At 35.6% G+C, this 13178-nt stretch overlaps 1 protein-coding gene across 1 annotated transcript in view; it reads right to left on the bottom strand.

The window, feature by feature from the left end:
• The window catches only part of SLCO6A1 (solute carrier organic anion transporter family member 6A1), a 98077-nt gene that overhangs the window by 41571 nt on the left and 43328 nt on the right, over nucleotides 1-13178 (bottom strand). The window contains 1 exon segment of the mRNA XM_068981131.1: nucleotides 6229-6424. Within this exon segment, the coding sequence (XP_068837232.1) occupies nucleotides 6229-6424 (196 nt within the window).

Consider the following 13178-nt stretch of genomic DNA (forward strand, 5'->3'; position numbering starts at 1 on the left):
AGATGGCAATACAATAATACTAGAAGACTTTGACATTCTACTTTCAGCAATGAATAAAACATTCAGACAGAAAATCAATACGGAAACACTGAAATTAAGCCATAGGTTTGAAATACAAGACTCACCAGACATTTACAGGACATTCCATACAATAGTAACAGAATACATATATTTCTCAAGTGCACATAAAAATTCTCCATATGTTATGTCACAAGTCTTCATAAATTTAAGAAGATTGGGGATTATATCATGCACCTTTTCCAACTACAATATTATGAAACTAGAAATCATTTACAAGAAGAGGACTGGAAAATTCACAAATATGTGAAGATTAAACAACATACCACTAAACAACCAACTGGTCATAGAATAAATCAAAAGAGAAATTTTTAAATACCCTGAAATAAAATTGAAAGCATACCAAAGCCAATGGGACAAAGCGAAAGTATGAAGGTTCTTTAAAAAACTAAAAGCAGAACTACCACAAGATCCAGCAATTACACTCCTGGGTATATATCCAAAGAACATGAAGACACTAATTCGAAAAGATATTAATACATACACCCCAATAAATGTTGGGTTAGATGGTATCACTGACTCGATCGACGTGAGTCTGAGTGAACTCCGGGAGTTGGTGATGGACAGGGAGGCATGGCGTGCTGCGATCCACGAGGTCGCAAAGAGTCGGACACGACTGAGCGACTGAAATGTACTGAACTGAACTGAACTGAATAAATGTTGATAGCATTATTTGCAGTTGCCAAAATATGGAAGCAACCTAAGTGTCCATCAAAGGATGAATGGATCAAGAAGATGTGGTATTTATATACAATGAAATATTACTTCTCAGTTATAAAAAAGAATGAAATTCTGCCATTTGCAACAACATGGGTGGACCTACAGGGTAATATGCTTTGTGAAATAAGTCAAACAGAGAACAACAAGTAACTCTATGTTATCACTTACATGTGAACTCTAAAAAATAAAGAAAGCTGAGTGCCGAAGAATTGATGCTTTTGAACTGTGGTGTTGGAGAAGACTCTTGAGAGTCCCTTGGACTGCAAGGAGATCCAAACAGTCCATTCTAAAGGAGATCAGTCCTGGATGTTCATTGGAAGGACTGATGTTGAAGCTGAAATTCCAATGTTTTGGCCACCTGATGCAAAGAGCTGATTCATTGGGAAAGACCCTGATGCTGGCAAAGATTGAAGGCAGGAGGAGAAGGGGATGACAGAGGATGAAATGGTTGGATGGTATCACCGATTCAATGGACATGAGTTTGGGTAAACTCTGGGAGTTGGTGATGGACAGGGAGGCCTGGTGTGCTGCAGTTCATGGGGTCACAAAGAGTCAGACACAAATAAGAGACTGAACTGAACTGTACTGAAAAAAAAAAATTAATAAATGTATGTAACAAAACAGAGAGACTCAAAGATACAGAGAACAAACTACTGGTTACCAGCAAGGATAAGGAAGGAGGAAGGGGCCGGATAGAGTACAGAATTGAAAGATACAAACTACCATGCATAAAAAAGCAATAAGGATATATTGTACAGCACAGGGAAATAAGCTATTATTTTATAATAACCTTAAAAGGATTATAATCTATAAAAATACGAATCACTCTTTTGTACCCATGAAACTAATATAATATTGCAAATCAACTAGTTTTCAGTAAAAAAAAGCAATTCTAAGAAATTCATATCAATAAAACCTTAGACGAAGAGAAAAGAATGATCTCAAATAAACAATCTAAATTTATACTTCAAGAAACTAGAAAAAGAATAAACTAATAAGTCCAAAACTGGTACAATAAAGAAAATAAATATCAGAACAGAAATAAATGATTAATAGAAAAGACCAAAAGAAAAGATTAATAAAATTGAGTTTTTAAAAAAAATAAAGATAAATAAAATAGAATAACTTATAGCTAGACTTGCAAGAGAAAAAAAGGAATGAAATAGATGTAATTATAAATGAAAGTAGAGACATTATAGCTGATGCATTACAAATATAAAGGTCATAAGAGACTACTGTGAAGAATTACACAACAAAAATTTGTTCTTTGTGGTTTTCATCTTTCCCGTTTTTTTGCTTTCTCTGGTTTTTGGTATGAGATTTCATTTTCTCTTATCTGTTAGTATAGCATTTATATTGATTTTTTAAAATGTTTTAATGGTTTTTTTCCTAGAATTCCCAATATACATTTACAAGTTATTTAAGTTTACTTTCAAATAACATTATAACACTTCATTGGTATTACAAGTGCTTTATAAAAATGTATCCCCAATTCCTCCCTCCTTTAAGACTACTGTCATTTATTTCACTATCCATAAATTATAATCACTGAGTACCTTAATACCATGATTATTTTGAAGAATTACCTATCATAACAATTAAAATAATAAAAATAAAAGAACATAGTCTACCAACATTTATATTCACCTATAGTGCTCTTCATTTTACATGAATTTATTAATACATCTAATAAATCATATCATTTTTTCTGAAGAAATTCTTTACACATTTCTTACAAAGCAGGTTTACCAGTGACAATTCCCTTATATTTTGTTTAAGAGTATCTGGGAATATTACTCCTTCACTTTTGAAAGATAGTTTCATCGTATATACCATTCAAGGTTCACTTTTTTTCAATCCTTTACATATTTCACTCCATTCTTTTCTTGCTTGCACGGTTATAAGTAAAGTTTTATTCCTTCTGGCTTTTTTTCAAGATTGTTTTTGATTATGCAGGTTGAATGTTATATGCCTACATGTAGTTTTTTTGTAATATTAATCAATTCTGGTGTTCCTGAGCTTCCCAAATGTATGGTTTGGTGTCTGTCATTAACTATGGAAAATTCTCAGCCATTACTACTGCACCTATTTCTTCAGTTCTTTTGTCTCCTTCTTCTCTTTCTGGCATTTCCATTATACTAGTGTTACAACTTTGTAGTTGCATCATCGTTCTTGGATATTCCGTTTCCGTTTTTTTTTTTTTCATTCTTTTTCCTCTTTGCTTTTCAGTTTGAAAAGTTTCCATTGATGTGTCTTCAAAGTCATTAATACTTTCTTCAGTTCTGGCCAGTTTACTGATGAATCAATGAAAGGAATTCTTCATGTTATTATAGAGCTGCTTTGGCTTTCTAGAATTTACTTTTGATATTTTTCTTAGAGTTTTCATTTCTCTACTTGCATTAATCTAGATTTTCTTTATGTTGTCCACTTTTTCCATTAGAACCCGTAGAATATTAATCATAGTTACTTTATGTTCCCAGTCTGATAATTCCAAAATCTCATTTCTTTTAGAGCCAACAACAAATGTTATTAATTATCCTTAACCTGAAACTATCTTTCATCTTCTTTCTTGAAGAATATTTTCACTGGATAATAAATTATGTGTTGAAAGTTCTTTTCTGTCAGGACTCTTAAGACATTGTTCTACTATCTTTTGAACCTGTGGCTTCTGATGAGAAATTCACAGTCATTGTCTCACTGTACCTATAATTACTATTTTAACATTCTCACTTGATAATGTCAATATCTGGATCCCCTATAAGTCTATTCTATAATCTGTTCTGTCTCAGGGTTTTGCGCTTATCTGGTGTTTTCTTTTAATGCAAGACTGTTGTTTACAACACTTTACAGCTTTGTATGATATTATCTTTCTTTCAGAGTGTCAAGTCTTTCTGCTGCTACAGTGCTGGCTGACCAAATTAATCCAAATAGAGAAAAACTAACTCCTGGCTGGTTATAGTACTATAGGGAGCCCCTCACTCCTAGATCTTAACCTTACAGAGGTATCAATTAAGAACATGGTGGTTACCATGGTTCCTTTCCAACAGCACATTCTAAAATTGAATTCTTATCTATAGAGCATCACAAGACCAGTGAAAATTTTCTTTGCTTTTTATATTATTTTTACTTTATCTTGGCCTTTTAGCTTCACTGCTTGGTAAATGTGCTGAGTGAAACCCCAAAAGAGCGTTATCTTATTTGTTTCCTTCTCTTCTTACTGATGTTGTGTCCCACTCCAGGGCCTAATTTTTGTCACTTTGGGCTCAAAGTTCTGTCAAAAATTTATGCCAGATTTTGGTCATCTTACTATTAGGTTGGTGCAAAAGTAATTGTGGTTAAGCATTGTTGAACTTTGCCCTTTGATATTGGAATACATTCTTAACTAAATGTGGCTATGTTATACATCATTTTAATGTGCATCTCTCATTTTACATCTTTTGCTAATGAATTACTACTTGCTATTTATTTTATATGTACTTTAGACCATGGAAATGATGCTAGACAAAAAACAAATTTGAAGCAATTTTCTTATTCGAGTTCGAAGTGGGTCATAAAACAGCAGAAACAACTCCCAACATCAACAGTGCATGTGACTGAGGAGCTGCTAATGAAGGTACAGTGCAATGGTGGTAAACGAAGTTTTGCAAACGAGGCAAGAGCCTTAAAGATGAGGAGTGCAGTGGCTGGCCATTGGAAGTTGACAATGACCAGCTGAGAGGATCACTACATAAGAAGTTGCCTGAGAATTCGTCAACCAGTCTATGGTCGTTTGGCATTTGAAGCAAACTGGAAAGGTAGAAAGCTCAATAAATGGGTGTTCACGAGCTGACAGCAAATCAAAAATATTGTCATTCTGAAGTGTCATCTTCTCTTATTTTATGCAACAACAAACCATTTCTCAATTGGATTTGATGTGCAATGAAAAGTGCATTTTATACGACAACCAGCGATGACCAACTCAGTGGCTGGACCTAGATAAAGCTCCGAAACACTTCCCAAAGCCAAACTTGCACCAGAGAAAAAAAGATCATGGTCACTGTCTGGTAGTCTGCTGCTGGTCTGATCTACTATAGCTTTCTGAATCCCAGCAAAACCATTTTACCTGAAAAGTATGTTCAGCAAATTGGTGAGATGGGCTGAAAACTGCAACATCTGCCATTGGCACTGGTCAGCAGAAAGGACCCAATTCTCCATGACAATGCCTGACAGTACTTTGCACAACCAATGCTTCAAATTTGAATGAATTGGGCTATGACGTTTTGCCTCATCTGCCATATTCACCTGTCCTCTTGCCAACCGACTACCATTTCTTTAAGCATCTTGAAAACTTTTTGCAGAGAAAATGCTTCCACAGCTAGCAGGACTCAGGAAATGCTTTCCGAGAGTTTGTCAAGTCCCAGAGAATGGAATTTTATGTTGCAGGGGTAAACAGACTTATTCCTTGTTGGCAAAAATGTGTTGGCTAGTGGTTCCTATTTTGATTAATAAAGACATACTTGAGTCTAGTTATAATGATTTGAAATTTAGTGTCCAAAACATAATTACTGTTGCACCAACCTAATAGATGTTTTTCACCCAGACCTTTTGCCAGAATTCCCAGTTTCTTTCCAATGTCCAGAAATAGTAAATGTACTCAGGGAAAACAGTAATTGCAGAAGGTTGCTTCTCCTCACAAGGTTTGCCCTTCCCCAGGATTTTGGTGCTTTAGCCGCTACTTGCCTAAGCAACTGTCTGATATCTTTAAACCAATCTTTTAAAACATTAATTCAGCTTTTCTAGATATACTCAGTTGAAGCACTGGTCTGCCGTGTAGTTGAAATAGAAGTCTAATTTTCTTTACTTATTTTACTTAATTAGTCTTTCAGTTTCTAATTTCAGCTCTGTTTCTCTTCCTTAACATTCAGTTCAGTTCAGTTCAGTTTCAGGCGCTCAGTCACGTCCGACTCTTTGCAACTCCATGAATTGCAGCACGCCAGGCCTCCTTGTCCATCATTAAAACAATCTGTTCCCAGTTCTTTGAATTTTTGAAGGTTTAACTAAAAGGAGACCTTGTTCATGCATACTTTCAGATGCCTTCAGTTCCATTCTTTGACAAGAAGGCTGACATACCAATTCAGACAAAGGTAAGCCTCACTTCATACAGTTAGTATGGTCACCTAGTTGCTACTCACTTTAATACAGATTTCTACTTCTAGGTTCTGATTCATTTCAATATCTTCTTTCTTTATAAGAATGCACAAGCAGTTACACCACAAGCTATCATTATGATATTTCTGCCCTTACAATGAAAGGTGAAACTATGCTTTATGTTTCTTTTACATGTTCAGTAATGCCACGAATGTTATGAACCTATTAGGATTACTGGGTAAATAATTATTGACTAACAAATATGTGATTGGTTTGGATATGAAAATACAAAATTATACTTACCCACCATAATCTTCAGTGATCCCAGCAAATGGTATCGGATCACAGTTTACAAAAACTACAAGTGCAAGCAGTACAAGGGATAGAACAGATGTAACTATTACAAATCTCATAAGGCCTTTAGTAGATACGTGTAACTTGGAAATAATGATACCTCCCAGAATCTGGCCTAGTGCACCTCCTGGAAGTAAAACAAGTCCTATAAGAAAGGAGGAAGAGAAAACACAGTTAGAAATAGTAGATGTATGGCAGACACTAGCACAATATTGTAAAGTAATTATCCTCCTCCAACAACAACAAAAAATAGTCAGCTAAAGACAGGACAGAAAATTCACACACTTATGCACTCTCCTCTGCTTTAATCATATAGCAAACCTAAGTTTAACTAAGAAGCCAAGAGAAAATTTAAAGACACAATAAATAACAAAGCTTAACCTTAAGAGAAATACAAATTTGTGCATGGGGCTGATACTATAGGCTGAAGTGAAAGTGAAAGTGAAGTCGTGTCCAACTCTTTGTGACCCCGTGGACTGTAGCCCACCAGGCTCCTCTGTCCATGGGACTCTCCAGGCAAGAATATTGGAGTGGGTTGCCATTTCCTTCTCCAGGGGATCTTCCCCAACCCAGGGATGGAACCCAGGTCTCCTGCATTGCAGGCAGACGCTTTAACCTCTGAGCCACCAGGGAAGCTGTTAACTAAATGAGTTAACACTTCAGTGCTCAGCACAGAGTACAGTCATGCAGCAAACATTATTTGAGTGTTTGTTTAAAGCTAGAATTTACAGACAAAAGCATTTATTAGAAAAGCAAAAGAATAAGAGGTCCCACAAAATGTTTTACAGCAGTTGTGAGCAATACAATAAAATCAATACCAGAGAAACAACATTTGAAAGTCTGTAGCCAACTATGATAAATTTAAGTAATTAAAGTGATAATAGTCCTGGGAATAAATGTGTACTATAATTACAGAGAAATGTAAAAATATTAAATCATATAAAGTAATAAGGTAAGAAAACTTTATAACATCAAGACTAAAATGAAAACTGTAAAAGCTGCCACAGAGTCTGTTACTTGCCAAAAAATTATAGTTTATTTTTTAAAAAGATAAAATTAATAACCTAGACCAAACACACATACATACACACAGTCCTGAGGAGTGGAGTTAGTTAACTGCAAATGAGCAGCTAAAATTTCCTAAACCAACTGATGAGGATAAAATGAATAAAACATAAATCCATTGAGAGAAGAAAGAATAATGGGGGAAGGGGTAAGAAGCAAAAGAGAAGTGCAAAAAACCAAAATATACAATTAAAAAATGAAAAATTAAATATGTCAGAATTCACAATAATGATGTATGAATAAAACAACTATTAGAAAGACAGATGATGAAATTTGATATTTTTTAGAATGGAAAGTTTGAAAATAAATAGCAAAAAATGTGTACCATGAAATGTAAATCATGAACATGTTTATACCTAATGACATCACATTAAATAAATTATATAAACACTGCCTAGATTTCAAGGAAATTAAAAATCTATAAACAAAGTGTTTTAAATCAGCTGTCTCAGAGATGAAGATTTACTTTACAACACTATTAAAGATATGTAAAATATTAACTGATTTGAACAGGAGTTATTTAAAAAGAGAAATAAAAGCCTTATCTGCAAACAAAAAAACCCTCTTTTCAACAAAGCATGGCTTAAGTAGAAATATGCTGATGAGAATTTAAAATGCTCAGAACCAAACAATAATACAAATTACATCTAAATGTATGAGGGAGGTGCTATCAAATAAAATCTATAAGTAATGATACCTCCATCATAACTTGTTAGGAGAACTAAATGAGTTAACACTTAAGTGCTCAGCACAGAGTACAGTCATGCAGCAAACATTATTTGAGTGTTTGTTTAAAGGTAGAATTTACAGACAAAATCATTTATTAGAAAAGCAAAAAGTGCAAATAGTACAGAGGCAATATTTATTAAGAAATTTGTGGGAACTTGAAGTGAATCAGCGGGTGAGCAATAAGGCTATAGGTAAAGAAGTCAAGAAGAAGTAAACCACATTGCAACTCATAATCTCAGAAATTAAGGGTAGGTACTAATATGACTGAAAGCAAGAGTGAGGTAGACTTAAAAAAAAACAAGAGGTTTGGATGGCAGTCTACATAAAATGTTTGATCCCCAATTCCTATGCCTAACCACAATGCCAGAGGACACTAGGTTTCTTCATAGAAACAACCATAGAGTTGAGAAAGCCAAGTACATCTGTGAGCATAAAACTGAAAACACAATTCAACTGAAAAAGTATTGGCTGCCAGGCTCATCACCCTAGGCAATAAGAAAATACTGAACACTGGAAGTTCAACAATTAAAAACTGGGTCCTTGAGGACTGCCCTAAAAAGAAACAAAACGGTTGAAAATTGAATTGCAAAGCACAGAACTTCCAAGCAACTTTTTATGTAAATATTATACTGATGTACAGAAAAATACACAAATCGAAATTATACATCTGATGAATTTCCAAAGCAGACTTAACTCTGTAACCATGCCCAGGTAAAAATTAATCAAACATTTACTAGAAGGCCAGAGGCTTTTTTGTGCACTTACAAGATTTTATAAAATATGAATTGCAAAGTATGCATACATTATAGCTTCTTTTATTGGACATGATATTTGAAAAATCCACCCATGTTTTTGTATATAATAATACTAGTTCATGCCTTATCACTGCTGAATAGTATTCTAGTATGTGCATACAACACAACTTATTTACTCACTGTGATATTAACAAATTTTGCTGCTACTTTAAAAATTCATGTATATGTTCTTTTTGTAAACATTTGCATTTCTGTTGAATATATTCTTAAGAAAAGAATTTGTGTATATAACTAGAAGTTGAATTCTTGGGTCAGAGGACATGTATAGGTTCAGATTTTTATGACACTGTCAAACAGATTTATGAAATGATAAACCAATTTACACTCTCACCAGGAGTGGGTAAAATGGCAATTGCTCCACATTCATACCAACATATCTTTCTCTTCCATTTTAGCAATTCTGGTGAAAGGTACTAGTATTGCCTTGTGATTTTAATATGTATTTCCCTGAAAAACCACTGAAGGTGAGCCCGTTTTCACATAAATATTGGCCAACTGGTATCATCTTTTATATAATGCTTGTTCAAATCTTTTTCCATTTTTATTGGATTATCTACCTTTTTATTATTGTCATATTTTTTAATATATTCTGGACCCAAATGCTTTGTAGAATATTTCTATTGAAAAGATTGTTTCATATGCAGTTTCACTCTTCATGCTGACTTTTGATGAACATAAGTTCTTAATTTTAATGTAATACCACATTTTTCCTTCATATTTATATAATTTGTGTCTTGTTTAATAAATCTTTATCTTTTCTAAGACATGAAGATTATTTTCCTATGTCTTTCTAAAAAGCTTTATTGTTTTACCACACACATTGAGACCTGCAATCTACCTAGAATTGGTATCTTTGTATGTAGTTACATAAAGGTCAAGATTTGTCTTCATTTAAATGTACCAGATTTAAACAATAACTGTATCCAAATAATTTTAAATTTAAAAAATATTTAAATTTAAACTTTTGTATTTAAAAAATTACTACTTTATTTATTGGGCGGCAATTCTCTACTACCCTCTGATGCTATATAGCCTACAAGTAGATACGCTGACTGCTTTTTGTTCTACACTTTCACAGATATTTCTATAGTATGCTGTGGTTCCAATTTCAAAGTATAGAATTGGTGACTGTATTTTGCACACTGGTACTGCATATGCTTCTAAATTCTAAGAGCGACAGTGGAGCACATAAATTGCTATCCTTTTCCTCATGTATGGCCCAACAGGAACAACCCAGGACCCCAGGAGGAGAAAGGAAAGTCCCAGCTTAGATTAGGGACTTAAATGAAGCAGTGTCTCATCAACAGACCTTACGTCCAGTGAAAAAAAGTTACCAGGGGCTTGAGGTTTACAGTGGATTAACCACCAACTGAATCCCATTGTCCCTACAGCCCTGAATGGCCTGTAAGTGGTGATGTCACTAAATTTTTGGCATAGACTGATGGCACTGGATACACTGTCTTGGACATTGCCAAAGTCTTCTTTTGCACTCCACTAGCACCCAAAGAAGACTAATTTTCATTCATGCTAGAAGGTCACAAACATACATCTGCAGTACTCCCTCAGAAGTACCTAAATTCCTCTCCCATTTATTACAAGGGACAGATTTATTTTGACGGCCACTACCTACGATACCCAAGGGCTTCCCTGGTGGCTCAGAGGTTAAAGCGTCTGCCTCCAATGCGGGAGACCCGAGTTTGATCCCTGGGTCAGGAAGATCCCCTGGAGAAGGAAATGGCAACCCACTCCAGTACTCTTGCCTGGAAAATCCCATGGACTGAGAAGCCTGGTAGGCTACAGTCCGTGGGGTCACAAAGAGTCAGACACGACTGAGTGACTTCACTTCACTTCACTTCATCTGCAATACCCAAAGCTTTCAATGATAGATGATACTCAGTTGGTTGTAGGGTGAGAGGCCTGACTCAATGGCTCTGACTTTGGTGTTATTATACCATCATCAGCAAGGAAGACTGATCAAGCCTAACAAAATCCAGAGACCGCTCATCAAGTTTTCGGGCACTCTGCAGACAGAATCATAGTGCTCTATCCCTCTGGAAGTTGAGGAAAAACTGTCTCCCTTTTCCCCAACCAAGAGCCAGTCTAGCACTGGATTTTGGATTTTTGAGTATTGAACACAGTAGACAATTCACTTAGGGTTTCTTAGCTGACCCATGGACCTACACTGAATGCTAATCAGCAAGCTGTGGTATGCTCCATACTTTGAGGTGAAAGTCAAGTCGCTCAGTCATGTCTGACTCTTTACAACCCCGTGGACTGTAGCCCACCAGGCTCTTCTGTCCATGGGATTCTCCAGGCAAGAATACTGGAGTGGGTTGCCATTTCCTTCTCCAAGGGATCTTCCCGACCCAAGGATCGAACCTGGGTCTCCTGCATTGCAGGCAGACACTTTAACCTCTGATTCTCTATCCCACAAACTTAATAAACCGATTTCATCTGCAAGGCTCTGTGACTGATGATTTTGTGTGCTGGAGCCTCTGGAAAAAGGGAGGAAGCCCCCACTCAGAAGCATTGTTGCTTGTATAGGAGTCACAGACTCCCTGAAACAGCTACATTTAAAAGCAACTCAGCTTATTCTGGGGAAGAAACTGGAAACCCATTCCAGTACTCTTGCCTGGAGAATTCCGTGGGGAGAGGAGCCTGGTAGGCTGCAGTCCTCGGGGTCATAGGGAGTCGAACACGACTAAGTGACGAACACTAACACTTAGCTTATTACTGATCTCTTGGCATAAACAAAGTCCTGACTCACAGAAAACTTGATTTTATGGACTGATAGTCTCATTTGGAGATGAACCAAAACAGACTCACCACTAACCATTTGACAAGCCTTACTTGTCAACTGGAATTGGTATGGTCAAGCCACGGAGGTGGTCATAAAAGAGCAACAAATGTTTAACGAAACACCACCACTAGACCGCATAGCCCTCAGAATACTGTGGGAATTTCTTTCAAATGAAGTTACTTTCTTTACTCTGGGAAGATTTTCAGAGGGACTACTGATACACTATCTCTACATACCCTGAGGGCAGTTGTCTCTACTTCTCAACAAGTAATCCAACCAGAAAAGGTGGTACAAAAAAACTTGTCCCTAATTTTGTTGAAATAATCAATGACCCTCATCCCTGGAAAGCACTCTGGTCAGCCTCAGTCACTGAGCCTCATTGTTACGGATGACTGAATTGCCCAAAACTTCATCCTCGCAGGCCCGGGTAGAATATATGTAATTATTAACACATTCTGTTATGCCTGCATGAATACCTCAGGCTAAGTGGAAAAGTCAATACAGAAACTTAAGCAGAAAGTTATCTTGCTGTCTAAGGTAGACCCTGAGGACCAAAAAAATTGGTCAGCTGGCTGCATCCAAACTCTGCTAGCATGATTGAGGCCAATACTGCAGGTGGCCTTATCCTGTTCTTTGGAGTCTTATTGATATTAGCTTTAATTAAGTACTGTATGAAAAAAAACTGAATGATCTGGTCCCTATCTCTGTTAATTATATTAATCATTGTCAAACAAAATGGTATACCTGTGGAAAAATCTGTCATATGGCCCCTGAAACTGTGTCATGTTTGGCTCTTGGACTATGTGCAATCCAACAATGGTGTGCCCTTTACCACAAAATCTACTCAACAATGGGCTGAAAGTCAAAACTTTTGCATGTATTAACATTTGTTTTTATTTGGCTTACATGTTTTATGTTCCTTTATTTTCCTTTCTTATTTTTTTAAATTGTTAATAAAATATTTCAAGTTAATGTACTCTTTACTACTCTCTTACTGGTTACCTGCAAGTTACAGTATGTATCCCTGATTTTTTACAACATAAAATAAATGATCACATTCACCATCTTCCCATTAATGCTAGAACCTTAAAACATTTAATTCCACTTGCAACCTCTTTTGGAGAACCAATTCTCAATATCTAATAAAACTGATGTACTTAATAGCAAGGTCTCTTTGATGTCTAAACATAGATCAACTTTTACAAATGTGCACAAGGAACATGTATACGAGTCTATTTGTTACTTCATTGTTTGGAAAAGTGAAACAGTTGGAGGCAACTTCATTGTCGATATATATGATATAGAAAAAGAAACAGTATTCATAAAATAGAATCCCATAGCAATGTTAAAATGCCTTAAATAGAGATCAATATGAATCTGATGAACATAATTTCAGATAAAAGTAACAGAAGAGCACATACAAAATGATATATAGATTTTAGAAATAGACAGGTACATAAGACGTAACAATATATAAATGTGTGAGAAGG

The sequence above is a fragment of the Capricornis sumatraensis genome, chromosome 9, assembly GCF_032405125.1.
Source record: "Capricornis sumatraensis isolate serow.1 chromosome 9, serow.2, whole genome shotgun sequence".
Lineage (NCBI taxonomy): Eukaryota > Metazoa > Chordata > Mammalia > Artiodactyla > Bovidae > Capricornis > Capricornis sumatraensis.